This window comes from Canis aureus, chromosome 20 (assembly GCF_053574225.1).
Source record: "Canis aureus isolate CA01 chromosome 20, VMU_Caureus_v.1.0, whole genome shotgun sequence".
NCBI lineage: Eukaryota > Metazoa > Chordata > Mammalia > Carnivora > Canidae > Canis > Canis aureus.
Genome location: NC_135630.1, coordinates 8,385,641 through 8,399,199, shown reverse-complemented (window position 1 = coordinate 8,399,199; position 13,559 = coordinate 8,385,641). Strand labels below are relative to the sequence as shown.

The 13,559-nt window shown below is 40.3% G+C and overlaps 1 protein-coding gene across 9 annotated transcripts in view; it reads right to left on the bottom strand.

Moving 5' to 3' along the window:
- LOC144291444 (uncharacterized) overlaps positions 1–13,559 on the bottom strand; it is a 203,616-nt gene that overhangs the window by 5,849 nt on the left and 184,208 nt on the right. For 6 of the 9 annotated variants that reach the window (XR_013358708.1, XM_077860966.1, XM_077860968.1 and 3 more), the window contains exons 22-23: positions 8,699–8,761; positions 2,669–2,766 (exon numbers count right to left, since the gene is read on the bottom strand). Coding sequence is in view for 8 of the 9 variants with exons in the window: in XM_077860966.1 (XP_077717092.1) it covers positions 2,669–2,766; positions 8,699–8,761 (161 nt within the window). In the remaining variant the exon portion in view is untranslated. The remainder of the gene's footprint in view (positions 1–2,668; positions 2,767–8,698; positions 8,762–13,559) is intronic. The other 3 variants (XM_077860971.1, XM_077860970.1, XM_077860973.1) reach the window with 3 other exon arrangements.

The following is a 13,559-nucleotide window of genomic DNA, read 5'->3' as shown; positions in this document are numbered from 1 at the left end:
TTTAGCAGAGGCATGTTGTTGTAGTTGAGGAGGGACTCAGCTCAGGAGCCTTTCTTCCAGAAAGCTGTCTTTCCCCCTTGCTTCCTCAGCCCCCGTTCTAGGTTAGCCAGTCCCTCGGTGTTCTGCAAATTGTGACCGTTGCCCCATCTTGGCACTTACCTGAGCACATTGTACTAATAACTGTCCCTTTACTTGTTTACCTCTCACTTGTGTTCTGTTGGTCTTTGGCCCTAGCCCAGAGCCTGGCTAGGACAGAGCTCCGTAGCAGTGTTTGAGGAGTGAGTGTTTGGGAAAGAGCAAACAATTCACAATTCACCAAAGTTACAACATTGGAAAGGGAGTCGTGACCAGTCCTGAATTATTGTCCCAGAGGAGAGAAATACTGTGCTGCCGTTTTGTAAGAACCATTTGGATGCAATATAAGAAAATCAAAGTATGATGTGATCTATTTTTCAAGATGCTGTTTCTTTGGGGTTTGAGGTAGTTTATAAATCGGCTTGAAGAAGCTCAGGGGCGGAAGGCAGATGAGAGTCGATCCAGCCTCTCACAGATCCTCTCACTGCACCCTGCTGTCAGGGTGCCAGGGGAAAGGGCTCACATTAATCCTACACCCATGGCTGTGTGTCAGGGACTAGGCCAGGCTTTTTTCATACGTTCACCAGCCTAATCTCAGCAACTCTAGAAGGTATGTAAACCAGAGTTGGCCAAAATGTGCCTTTAACAGGAATTCAACTATATGCTCTCATTGTGTGTGTGTGTGTGTGTGTGTGTGTGTGTGTGTGTGTGTGTGACAGCTACTTCATCTGCACTAAAAAAAGAAACAGTGAAGGGAACTATTTTAGAGTAGCTGAGAGTCAGTAGAGGGCTGTACCAAATCATGTATACTTATTTTACTTCATGGATAATGTCTTAAGATAATTGCACCTCGTGCCTGAGTACAATGTAACTTCACCATATTATGGTGAAGACTCCAATTTTATGATTGAGAAAATGAAGTCTTAAAGAGTTTATATAACTTGTATTCAAATCAGCCCTCAAGCCCCTGTCTTACGCCCCTGTCCAGAAGCCCCTTGAGTCGTTTTCTTGCTGTTCTATGGGGCTTGTAGCCGTTCTGTCTCTACTCTTGTCATCCATTCAGCAAATATTTATTGACTATTGGCAAGTCCTGTGATAGGTGCAAGGGATGCATATTTGAACAGAAACGTTTTCCTCTCCAAGGGAGCTACAGGAAATGTAAATCACACAACAGGCTGACATGAGAGGAGTATCGTCAGCTCTTGATTGACCAGAGCTTGAGGGAGGGTTAGGAAAAGATTTGTCACAGTTAAAACAAAACTAGTGAGAAGGGGACTGGAAAAAACTGTTAACCTAGGCTTAGTTGGAGTTACACCTGGTATTAAGGAGAAGTTTCCCATCCTCTCCATGCCATCCAAATGGTAGGCGACAATAAGGTAGAAGAGTTGAAGAACACAAAGCCTCACTTTCATTGTCTGATGGAAAATTGCACAAAGCTACCTGTTTAATGGCTTCATCTTGTCTGTTCCTCAGCCGTGCTCCCTTTTTAACATTGGAACAGAGCCTAGGCAGCATCAGTTTGTCTCTGAGCAAACTACATTCTTCACTGTTACTCTAGTAGACAGTTCAGGTCAGCAGTTTTTAAGCCATGTTGAGCCCTGAGAATTCCCCAGAGGGCCTCAGGGGCTGCTGCTGTATGGTTGGGGGAGGAATGATTGGGTCTTGGCCACTCTTTAACCCAACTGCCTTCCTTTCCAACTTGGAGTAAAATTTCCTTTGAATAAAGGGTTCCACAGCTAAAAAGAATTTGAAAATAGTTCTGTGTTTCATCTTATTTTTGCTGGCAAACTCTCCCTCCCTCCCCCAGCCAACCCACACCCTCTAATCCATACATACTATCATTTCATTCTCTTCTCAGTGTCACTAAACCCCAGGTCACGTTGGCTCAGAATCAGTTAACTTTGGCTCCAAAGTTTAATGATCCACTTGCTAAATGTCAGCTTCATCAAATTTCTATACATTCCTCCCAGCCGGGCAGGTTTAAGAACGGCCCCAACTAAGTTTGCAACGAGATGGAGAAAACTGTTTTTCTAGAACTCCAACTGGGTAGTGTTATGCATGCTCAGAAGGAACACTAGGATTATCGGCCTGGAATAGTGGTGGGGTGGAGTTTACGAGACCCCATAGTCATGCAAAGGTAGACAGTTGATAATCTGCGTGCTAACAAGGGTGTGTCTTGGTGTCACCAGGTTTTTGTCCTACTGAGTGGGGCGTCATGCAAGTTTTGGACAGTGGAGGGGAGACAGCTACTGGTGATGGAAGCTTTTCTGCTAACTCTGTTTCTCCTAAATGCCAAATAAAGTGATTTCAAAGGCTCCAAATGATTAACCTACCCAGGTCATTCATATGCTTTGGAATAGTCATGCCTCAGATTATATGCAGGCCTTTGGTGAGACCAGAAAATAATCAAATGCAAAATGTGACAACTTGGGGATCAGTGTATTAGTTACCTAATAATCTCCTATGAGATTCAAAACAAAGATCTCAGCTTTGGCTACAATGCCCTTCATTGCCTCTGTGTCCCCTCCTGCCAACTCTCTGTTAAAGAAAATCTTCAGCATGGGATAAGTAAAAAAAAAAAAGTCTGTAATACCTCAGCTGCCATAAGGAACAGACCTGGATGAAGTAATGTCTGCCGGGGACAGTGGAAGTTCACTGATCCAATTCCACTCACCATCCATGGATGAGTAACTGACAGATGTTGCAAAAAGACAAGAAGACAAGGCTGATTGGCAAGGGGCAGGAGTCTACCCAACCTTAAAATAGAAACAGTGTGGCATCTGTTGGTTAAAATAAAGTTCCAACCATGGACATTTTGCAGGTTGATGTTATATAGACTTATAGTCATTAAAAACTTTTTTTCTCCACAAAAAGCACTATTTTTTTTTAACTCTGTTAATCCACCCGAAGTATTGCATTGTTGTTTTGGCCTTCTCGATTACCATACCTGTGTCATCTGGTAACAGAACACCTATACCTCTTCCAAACCCTCCTACCTACATTCTCAGCCCATGAAGTTTGCAGAGGGAAGGGGAGACCGAACTCTTCTCCTGGCTCCAGGGGCAGGTTGGTCACCCAGGTCACCTTCCTCTTGATAACAGTGATTCAAAGATGGTCATGTGACCAAGGCTGGTCCAGTTAAAGCTTTCTCTGGGAATTTTGCTGGAATTACCAGAAAAGGAACAGTTTCTCCTTCAGAGATCTTGGAAGTCAAGGACAATATAAACTTGGAGCTGCCTGGGGCCAGCTTTGATATAATAGGGACACAGTCTGAAAATAAAGCCAACTGAGAAGAAAGCAGAGCCAAGAAATGGACATAGTTCTCATGGCACCATTTCTGTCCTGGATCCAGTTGGGTCTAGAGCCAGGATACCCTGGAACTTCCAATTATGTGAGCCAATAATTCTCCCTTCTCCTACATTTTCCTTCTTTCCTTCCCTCCTTCCTTCCATTCTCTCAACTGTGTGTGTGTGTCTGTGTGGTGTGATCGACACATCCATCAGTTAGGGCCGGTTGAATAAATAATATTATATCCAAATAATGAGATATATGCAATCATGAAAAAGGCTCATGTAAAGCTACATATGAATCATTGCATTATTTATTCTAGATAAAAATAAGTGAAAACAACTGAAACTCTCATTGGGAGATGCGATAAATTAAGTATATTATATCCATACACTCAAATAAGCAACTGTTAAAATGAGTCATACGTAGCTAATTGATTGACATTAAAAGATGGTCATGACATATTGTTGATTATAAAAAGCAGGTTATGAAACAAGTTACAAAAACATTCTTATTTTTAAAAAGTATGTAATTTGGGGTAAGCAAATCTAGCAAACTCTGAAACCTAAACATTATTACCCCGGGATTTTACATGCTTTTTTCCCATCATTTATTTTCTTTATTGCTTTAATTGTAAATGTATATACTAGAGAGAGAAAAAGAAAACTTTCTATTTTCTACAAAAAAGAAAAATTGAGAAAGGAAGAAAGGAAAGGAGGGAGAATCTGAAGAGAAGTGTGAATGGGAGCATCTATTGTTTGAACTTTGCCTAAACAATTCAGGAAGATTCAGGGAGAAGGTTATACCATCTCATGAATCTTCAAAAAGGTATTTTCCAGGTGGACAGATGAGAAGAGAGCATCCAGAAGGATGAACCAGGAAAGGTGAAGTTTCAAAAAACTAAGAAGCCATTATATGTTAAGGAATAAGTTTTCTCGTATAGCTGGGTCAGTAAATTAGCAGTTTAATCTTAATAACTAGGACAGAGTCAAAGTCGATGTTAACACAAGAAATTTCATATCAGGATTATGTATGGGATGTACAAGGGAAAAGAAAAATACAGTATCTCAAGGACACTGGTCTCTATACCCAATTGTTGACCCATATCTCTCTTTTTGAGGTCCACTGACTATTTCTAACTTACCACGTTCAAAGCAAAACTCCTGTTCTCCTCTACAAATCTGCTCCTCCTCTAGAGTGGTTAATTTTGTATGTCAACTTGACTGGGCCATGGGGTGTCCGGATATTTGACTAAATATCACTCGAAGTGTTTCTTTGAGAGTGTTTTTGGATACAATTAACATTTTAAAATGATTTTATTTATTTGAGAGAGAAGAGAGCATGCACAGGGGCAGGGGTGGAGGGGCAGAAGGAGGGGGAGAAGTAGATTCCCCACTAAGCAGGGAGCACAATGCAGGACTCTGTCCCAGGACCCTGCGATCATGACCTGAGCTGAAGGTAGAGGCTTAACCCACTGAGCCACCCAGGTGCATCCATCTGGATGCCATTAACATTTAAATCAATAGACAGAAAAGCAGATTATGGTCCTCAAGGTGGGTGGACCTCATCCAATCAGCTAAAGACCCGAATAGGACAAAAAGGCTGGGCCCCCTATAAGTAAGAGAGAATCCCTCCTGCCTTCATGCCAGAACATTGGATTTCTTTCCCTGCCTTCACATTTGAATTGAAATACATTAGCCCTTCCCGGGTCCTGAGCTGCTGGCCTTGGGACTGAAACTACATCATCAGCTCTTCTGAGCCCACAGTTGGCCAATTTGCCCTGCGGATCCTGAGGCTTATCAGCCTCATAATCATGTGAGCCAACTCCTCATAACAGATTTCTTTCTCTATGTTTATATACATCCTATTGATTCTGTTTCTCTGGAGTTCCCTGACAAATACATTCTTCCTTTCCCTGTAAAAGAAAAAAATGGTTAAATGAGTTTACTAGTACGTCAAGAAGAAGAACCTTGGGGTCATCCTTGACTCTCCTTTCTTTCACACTGAAGGTCCATTCAAGGTAAACCATGTCAGCGCTGCCTTTCCAACACACCCAGAACCTGAACCTGACTGCTGCTTATCGTGCCTCCTATACCATCGTGGCCTAAACTTCCATCATCTCTCATCTGGCCCAATGCCGTTGCATCCTTCCCGGTCTTCCTGCTTCCGGCCCTGCCTCTTTAAAGTCGACTGTCTGCACAGAAGCCACGATGGTGCCCCTTCCCAACAGGTCAGATCACGTCCAGCCTCTGCTCAAAACCCACTAACGGTTCCCATCTGATTCAGGGTAAAGTCTGCTGTCCTCCTCGGGGCCTCTGCACGACCTGGCTGCCCCTGCTGCCTTACTGGCTCTGTCATCGGCCACCCCCAGGTCACTGCTTCCTTGCCTCCTTGCCTATTTTTTCTCTTTCTTTTTCTTTCTTTCTTCCTTCTTCTTCTTCAGGACTTCACTCTGTTGAAATACTCTTCCTAGCTATCCAGTATGTCCCTCAGACCTTCTCTGCCGCCTCGTATGAAATAATCTTCTCCACCTCCCTACGTCCTCTTACTCTTCTTTGAGGCATGTTTCACCAGCCAATGTACAGTGCATCTTATTTTATCCTCTGAGACTCCTCCTAGAACATGAAGCCCATGAAAGCAGACGGCTGCCTTATTTGGTATCCTCTGCACATGGAGCAGAGGCCGGCATGCAAGGGCGACTCAATACCTGTTTGCTGATTAATTAAATTTCTTTCTATACATTGAACGAAACAAAATACTTTCGATGTGGTCACGGTTAACAGTTATTGGTCACATACTATATATCGGGCGCTATGCCATGCTTCTTACATAAATTAACTCCTTTAGTTCTCACAACAGTCCTCGGGGGCTCAGAGCATTTTCTGAATGAGAAAGTGAGGCAGGAATGACTTTACTAAAGTCACGTGCTGATAAGGTGTGGAACCTGGATTCCGGCCCAGGCCAGGCTCCAGAGACCACACTCAACTGCCAGGGTCTCCCCTTCAGAACATACTTCCTGCAAATGCATTAAGAGACACTGAAGAAGCAAGCAAGGATGAAAAAGACTATCCCCTAAATGTATTCTTCAAGGATAAAAAAAAAAAAAATGTTTCCCACCATATAGTATGTCACCAGTTCACAGCGAAACAGCACAGCAGAGAGTAAACACACAGTGAAAAGCTCAGGGGACTCCCCTGCAGTTCACACTGTGGCAGCTTTGAAGCAATTTGGTAGAAACTAACAAGGTAACAGCAAAGGCTTGCTTGAAAACCTTTTTTGGGTTACACATACATGGTTAAGTTGGTAGGAGCATCACCAGCCCATTTGAAGAGGCACACAGTCCTTTTTACCCTTGTAAACTTCTTCACGTGTGTATTCAACAAATATTTACAAGCACCATTAGGTGTCAGGCACAGTTCTGGGCACTGGACATATAGAAATACCTCCTTTCATGAGCCTTCGTCCCCATTTGGAATCAAGTGGAGCTTACATATCGTAGTGACTTGGAGCTAAGCTGTATAGTCAGACTTGGGTACAAATCCCAGCCCTGCTGCTCCTGGTTACATGATCCCCAGCAAGTTACATAACTTGTCTAAATCTGTTTGTCTATAAAATGGAGGCAATGTTGATAATCAGATCTACCGCACAATTAGTTTATTTGAGGGATAAAATGAGGTTACCCGATACACCCCAAGCATTCGGAAATATGCTACCTGTGATGGTGAGAGTGGACCTGTAAAATCCTTGTGATTTTAAAAAGGTTTTGTATGTACGATGAATTTAAAGTTTCCCTAAGTTTTCCCACTAGACTCAGTTTCTCGTTAGTGACAAGATGTTGTTCAAATTTTAGTGTCTTAAAAGCGTGCACGTTCAGTCCACATTTTCAACCAGAATGCTAAATTTTGTGATGAAGTCATAGGGCCTTACACTCACAGTTAGACATCATAATGTGACTATTAAAAGAACTCTGATTCATTAATTCATTCATTCTTTTCTCCTTCTGGGGTTATCTGGGAAAACTGCCCATTTGCAGAGAGCTCCTTTGGCTATCTTCCTTTACTTTGCAGAGCCCTCAAAACCAAGTTCTTAAGTACCTCATAATGGTTCCATGAGATTGTTGATTTTGCTTATAACATGTCAGAAGTAACAATTCTTATACTACTAAAAAACTCATTACAAAGTATAAGGGATATCTCAGGTGGTTTCTGAATGGACTAAATATTCATATTTATTTACAGGCTCTTCTGCTTTCGTGGACATTAGATCAGGAACTTAAAACCATAAATTCTAATCCTAGGCCTGACACTAATGAACTGTTTGATCTTGACTTCATTGGTATTTTGGTGTTTACCTATCTGTATCAGAAAACAATTATCCGGGGCACCTGGGTGGCTTAGCTGGTTGCATATCTGACTCTGGATTTCAGCGCAGGTCATTATCTCAGTGTCCTGCAATCAAGCCCCCAGTTGGGCTCCACACTCAGTGGGGAGTCGGCTTGAGGATTCTCTCTCCCCTTCTCCCTCTGCCTTTGCCGCTGCTCGTGCTGCCTCAAATAAATAAATAAATAAATTTTTTTTTTTAAAAGAAAGGTATTGTCTATATCATCTCCAACTCTAAGATTCTACACTTGCCCATAAATAAAGCTAATCAAGAAATCTATCCCCCCGTGGTCCATGGAACCGAACGTGAGGACACAGGGACCTATTAAGGAACAGAGGAGCACAGGGGCTCTTGCATTTCAAGTTGTAATCCGCAGACAATAAGACAGTAATAAGGGCTACAGGAATAAAATTCATACATTTTCAAGCATAAAGATATATAATAGCTGCATACATTTTCTTGAGAAATGTGTGAATAATATTGAGCATTTAAAACCTATTGAAAAAAAAAAGAAAAAATAAATAAAAAATAAAACCTATTGAATGTGCAAGTGCTGATAGACCTAATCCCGTGTACAAAAAGTTGGAAACTAAGGCTTTCTTTGTTGGTTGTGCAGTGACTCTAACCAATCCCATGGTGCTTTTGAGTTACAATCAATATTAGATTTGAGACTCAGTTCAGACCCGCACTTCAGAGGGGGCCGGTCTTCAGATGACAAGTTATCGCCTGGCACATAACTTTTTGAGGACTTTGGGAGCCTTTGAGATAAAAGGGACACATTGAGTCTGAGCTCCCAATGAAACAGAATTAACAAAATGTCCTAGCTTAAAACCATTTCACCGTTTGAAAACAAAAGAGCTCCTCCAGGACAATTGGCTATATATTTTGCAGATTGAAAGGGATCACTGAGTAAATGTTCTGGTGCTAACATCCTCCTGGTGAGGAAAATGCTTACCAGCATTCCTTTGGACTCTGCAAGTCGGGCTCCTTGCACAGAAGAATGAGTCTGAGGTGTTTTCTGAAGGGAGGTTGGAGACAGCTTGTTAGAGCTGTGGCTAAGCCAGTAGTATTCTGAATCCATTGAGCTCTTTTCTGTTTCTTTTTAATATTGCAATGAATCATTTATTCATAGAATTTTGAATAAATAGACATATTTTCTCTAGTAAACTTTTAAATAAAAGAGCCCTCAAATTCATTTACTTTAAAAATGTAAACATTTTTTAGTTGATATAACATCTATCACATAACCCATTTTCATAAAGTAGGATTATTAATGTCATTACTTAATTTAAAAGTCTTATCTTGGGGCACCCTGGTGGCTTAGTGGTTGCGCATCTGCCTTTGGCTCAGGGTATGATACCAGGGTCCCAGGATCAAGTCCCACATGGGACTCCCCACAGGGAGCCTGCTTCTCCCTCTGCTTGTGTCTCTGCCTCTCTCTGTGTGTCTCTCATGAATAAATAAATAAAATCTTTAAAAAATAAAAGTCTTACCATTTTTTACTGTAATCTCATATGTATATATATTTTTTAAATTTATTTTTAAATTTTTTAATTTAAATTCTAATAATTAACATACAGTGTATTATTAGTTTCAGAGGTAGAGGTCAGTGATTCGTCAGTCTTGTATAACACCCCATGCTCATTACATCATGTGCCCTCCTTAATGACTCTGTTACCCAGTTACCCAATCCTGCAACCCCCTTCCTCCCCAACACGCTGTTTTGTTTCCTATGATTAAGAGTCTCTTAATGGTTTCTCTTCCTTTCTAATTCCGTCTTGTTTTATTTTTTCTTCTTCCCCTATAATCCTGTTTTATTTCTTAAATACCACATATGAATGAGACCATATGATAATTGTCCTTCTCTGATTGACTTATTTCACTTTACATAATACCCTCTAGTTCCATCCACATTGTTGCAAATGGCAAGCCATTTTTTTTTTCATGGCTGAGTAGTATTCTATTGTATACATGTACCACATCTTCTTTATCCATTCATCTGTCGATGGACAACTGGGCTCTTTCCATAATTTGGCTATTGTGGACATTGCTGTTATAAACATTGGGGTGCAGGTGCCCCTTCAGGTCACTACATTTGTATTTTTGGGGTAAATCCCTTGTAGTACAATTGGTCGCTGGTAGGGCAGCTCTATTTTCAACTTCTTGAGGAACCTCCGTACTATTTTCCAGAGTGGCCGCACCAGCGTGCATTCTCACCAACAGTGTTGAGAGGGTTCCTCTTTCTCTGCATCCTCGCCAACATCTGTCATTTCCTGACATTAATTTTAGCCATTCTGACAGGTGTGAGGTGATATCTCATTGTGGTTTTGATTTGCATTTCCCTGATGCTGAGTGATGTTGAGTATTTTTTCATGTGTCTGTTGGCCATATGTATGTCTTTGGAGAAATGTCTGTTCATGTCTTCTGCTCATTTCTTGATTGGATTTTTTTTTTGGGGGGGAGTGTTGAGTTTGATAAGTTTTTTATAGGTTTTGGATACCAGCCCTTTATCTGAAAAGATTATTGCAAGTGTCTTCTCCCATTCTGTAGGCTGTATTTTGGTTTTATCGACTGTTTGCTTTGCTGTCTAAAAGCTTTTTATTTTGATAAGTCTCAAAAGTTAATTTTTGCCTTTGTTTCCCTTGCCTTTGGAGACAGATCATGCAAAAGTTGCTGTGGCCATGGTCACAGAGGTTGCTGCCTGTGTTCTTCTCTAGGATTTTGATGGATTCCTGTCTCACATGTAGGTTTTTCATCCATTTTGAGTCTATTTTTGTGTATAGAAATGCAACTGATTTCTGTGTATTGATTTTATATCCTGCCACATCGCCGAATTCCTGTATGAGTTCTAGCAATTTCGGGGTGGAGTCTTTTGAGTTTTCCACAAAGAGTATCATGTCATCTGTGAAGAGTGAGATTTTACTTCTTTGCCAATTCAGATGCCTTTTATTTCTTTTTATTGTCTGACTGCTGAGGCTACGACTTCTAGTACTACGTTGAACAACAGTGGTTGAGCGTGGATGTCCCTGTCATGTTCTTGACCTTAGGGGAAAAGCTGTTTTTCCCCATTGACAATGATATTCGCTGTGGGCTTTTTATAGATGGCTTTTATGATATTGAGATATGTTCCCTCTATCTCTACACTGTGAAAAATTTTAATCAAGAAAGGATGCCCTGGGTGGCGCAGCGGTTTAGCGCCTGCCTTTGGCCCAGGGCGCGATCCTGGAGACCCGGGATCGAATCCCACATCGGGCTCCCGGTGCATGGAGCCTGCTTCTCCCTCTGCCTGTGTCTCTGCCTCTCTCTCTCTCTGTGACTATCATAAATAAATAAAAATTAAAAAAAAAAAGAAAGGATGCTGTACTTTGTCAAGTGCTTTTTCTGTATCTATTGGGAGGATCATATAATTCTTGTCTTTTTATTCATGTAGTATATCATGTTGGTTGAGTTGCAGATGTTGAACCACCCTTGCAGCCCAGGAATAAATCCCACTTGGTCGTGGTGAATAATCCTTTTAATGTACTGTTGTATCCTATTGGCTAGTATCTTGGTGAGAATTTTTGCATCCATGTTCATTAGGGATATTGGTCTGTAATTCTCCTCTTTGGTGGGGTCTTTAGTTTTGGGATCAAGGTAATGCTGACCTCATAGAATTAGTTTTGGAAGCTTTCCTTCCACTTTTATTTTTTGAAAGAGCTTCAGAAGAATAAGTATTAATTCTTCAATTTCCTTGCTGGTTATGGGTCTGTTCAGGTTTTCTGTTTCAGTTTTGGTAGTTTATACGTCTCTAGGAATGCACCCGTTTCTTCCAGATCATCTAATTTGTTGCATATAGTTGCTCATAATATGTTCTTATAATTGTGTTTCTTCAGTGTCGGTTGCGATCTCTTGTCTTTCATTTATGATTTTATTTATTTGGGTCCTCTCTCTTTTTGTTTTGATAAGTCTGGCCAAGGGTTTATCAATCTTATTAATTCTTTCAAAGAACCAGCTCCTAGTTTCATTGATCTGTTCTACTGTTCTTTGGGTTTCTATTTCATTGGTTTCTACTTTAGTCTTTATTAATTCTCTTCTCCTGCTGGATTTAGGCTTTATTTGCTGTTCTTTCCCTAGCTCCTTTAGGTGTAAGGTTAAGTTGTATATTTGAGAACTTTCTTGTTTCTTGAGAAAGGCTTGTATACGTTCCTGTTAGGACCACCTTTGCTGCATCCCAAAAGTTTTGAACAGTTGTATTTTCATTTTCATTTGTTTCCATGAAATTTTTTTAATTCTTCTTTAATTTCCTGGTTGACCCATTCATTCTTTAGTAGGATGCTCTTTAGCCTCCAAGTGTTTGAGTTCCTTCCAAATTTCCTCTTATGATTGAATTCCAGCTTCAAAGCATTGTGGTCTAAAAATATGCAGGGAGTGATCCCAATCTTTTGGTACTGGTTGAGACCTTATTTGGGACCCAGTATGTGATCTATTCCAGAGAATGTTCCATGTGGACTCGAGAAGAATGTGTATTCTGTGCCTCTTGGACTTCATTGCCTGCTTCCTTCCCCAGATTAGGGAAATTCTCTGCTAGAGTGTAGAGGGCAGTGTACCTCCTGCCCTTCTCTCTCTTCTTCCTCTTCTTCTAGGATCTCAACTATTCTAATACTGTTTCACTTTATAATAACACTTCTTTCTTGAATTCTCCCCTCATAATCTAGTTTATAATCTAGTTTATATCTAGATTATAGTTTATATCTATAATCTAGTTGTTTATCTCTTTTTCTCAGCTTCTTTATTCTCCATCATTTTGTCTTCTATATCACTAATTCTCTCTTCTGCTTCATTTATCCAGCAGTTAGAGCCTCCATTTTTATTGCATCTTATTCATAGTCTTTTTTATTTTTATTTGATTAGACTTTAGTTCTTTTATTTCTCCAGAAAGGGATTTTCTAGTGTCTTTTATGCTTTTTTCAAGCCCAGCTAGTATCTTTATAATTGTTATTCTGAACTCTAGTTCTGATATCTTACTTATATCCATACTGATTAGGATATAATGGCAACAAGCACTGCCTCTTGTTCTCTTTTTTGAGGTGAATTTTTCTGTCTTATCATTCCTACAGAAAGTCATCGCTTTTCTATTTGTAGAGTGGCAGCTATTCTTTTCTTAGATCTCCGGTTGAGTTCACAGGTGTTCAGAATGATTTGATAACTATCTAGGCTAAATTCCTGGGACCAGACAAAACTAAGTTCTCCTACTCTTCTGCTATCTTGGACTCTGTAATCTCCATTGAGTTCTTAATTACCGTCCTCCATGAGCCAAGCAAATTAACCTGGATCTGTTGCACTGCCTGAGAAGGAATAAGTGACTATATTTTTGCATGTCTGTTACCTCAGTGTGATTTTTCTTGGAATGTGTGTTGCAGTGTGACTATATTTGATGCAGATAGATGGTTGATTCCCTGAGCTTGATGAAGTAGGGTGCTAAACAGAAGATAAGACATTTTAAAAAATCTTCATCACTGCAAATGAATTATTTTTACATAAAATAGGCACTCAACTTATGAAAATTATAACTAAATAAGGTAGAATAAATGTAAGACATTACCCTCTTGAATATTTAACTGGCCACAGTCCTGAATTTTCCTTACCTCCACACATGACTGGATACTTACATAGTTGAGTAGCTATAGGAATCAATTAAAAATGAACATCCTTAAGTATAAGAAGATATGAAAAAGAACTGATTAGAAATTTTAGAAAAATATACATCCTTTAAAATTAAAAATCTTAATAGATGGGATAAAGTCAAGACTGAAGTCAACCAAGGATAGAATTGGAAA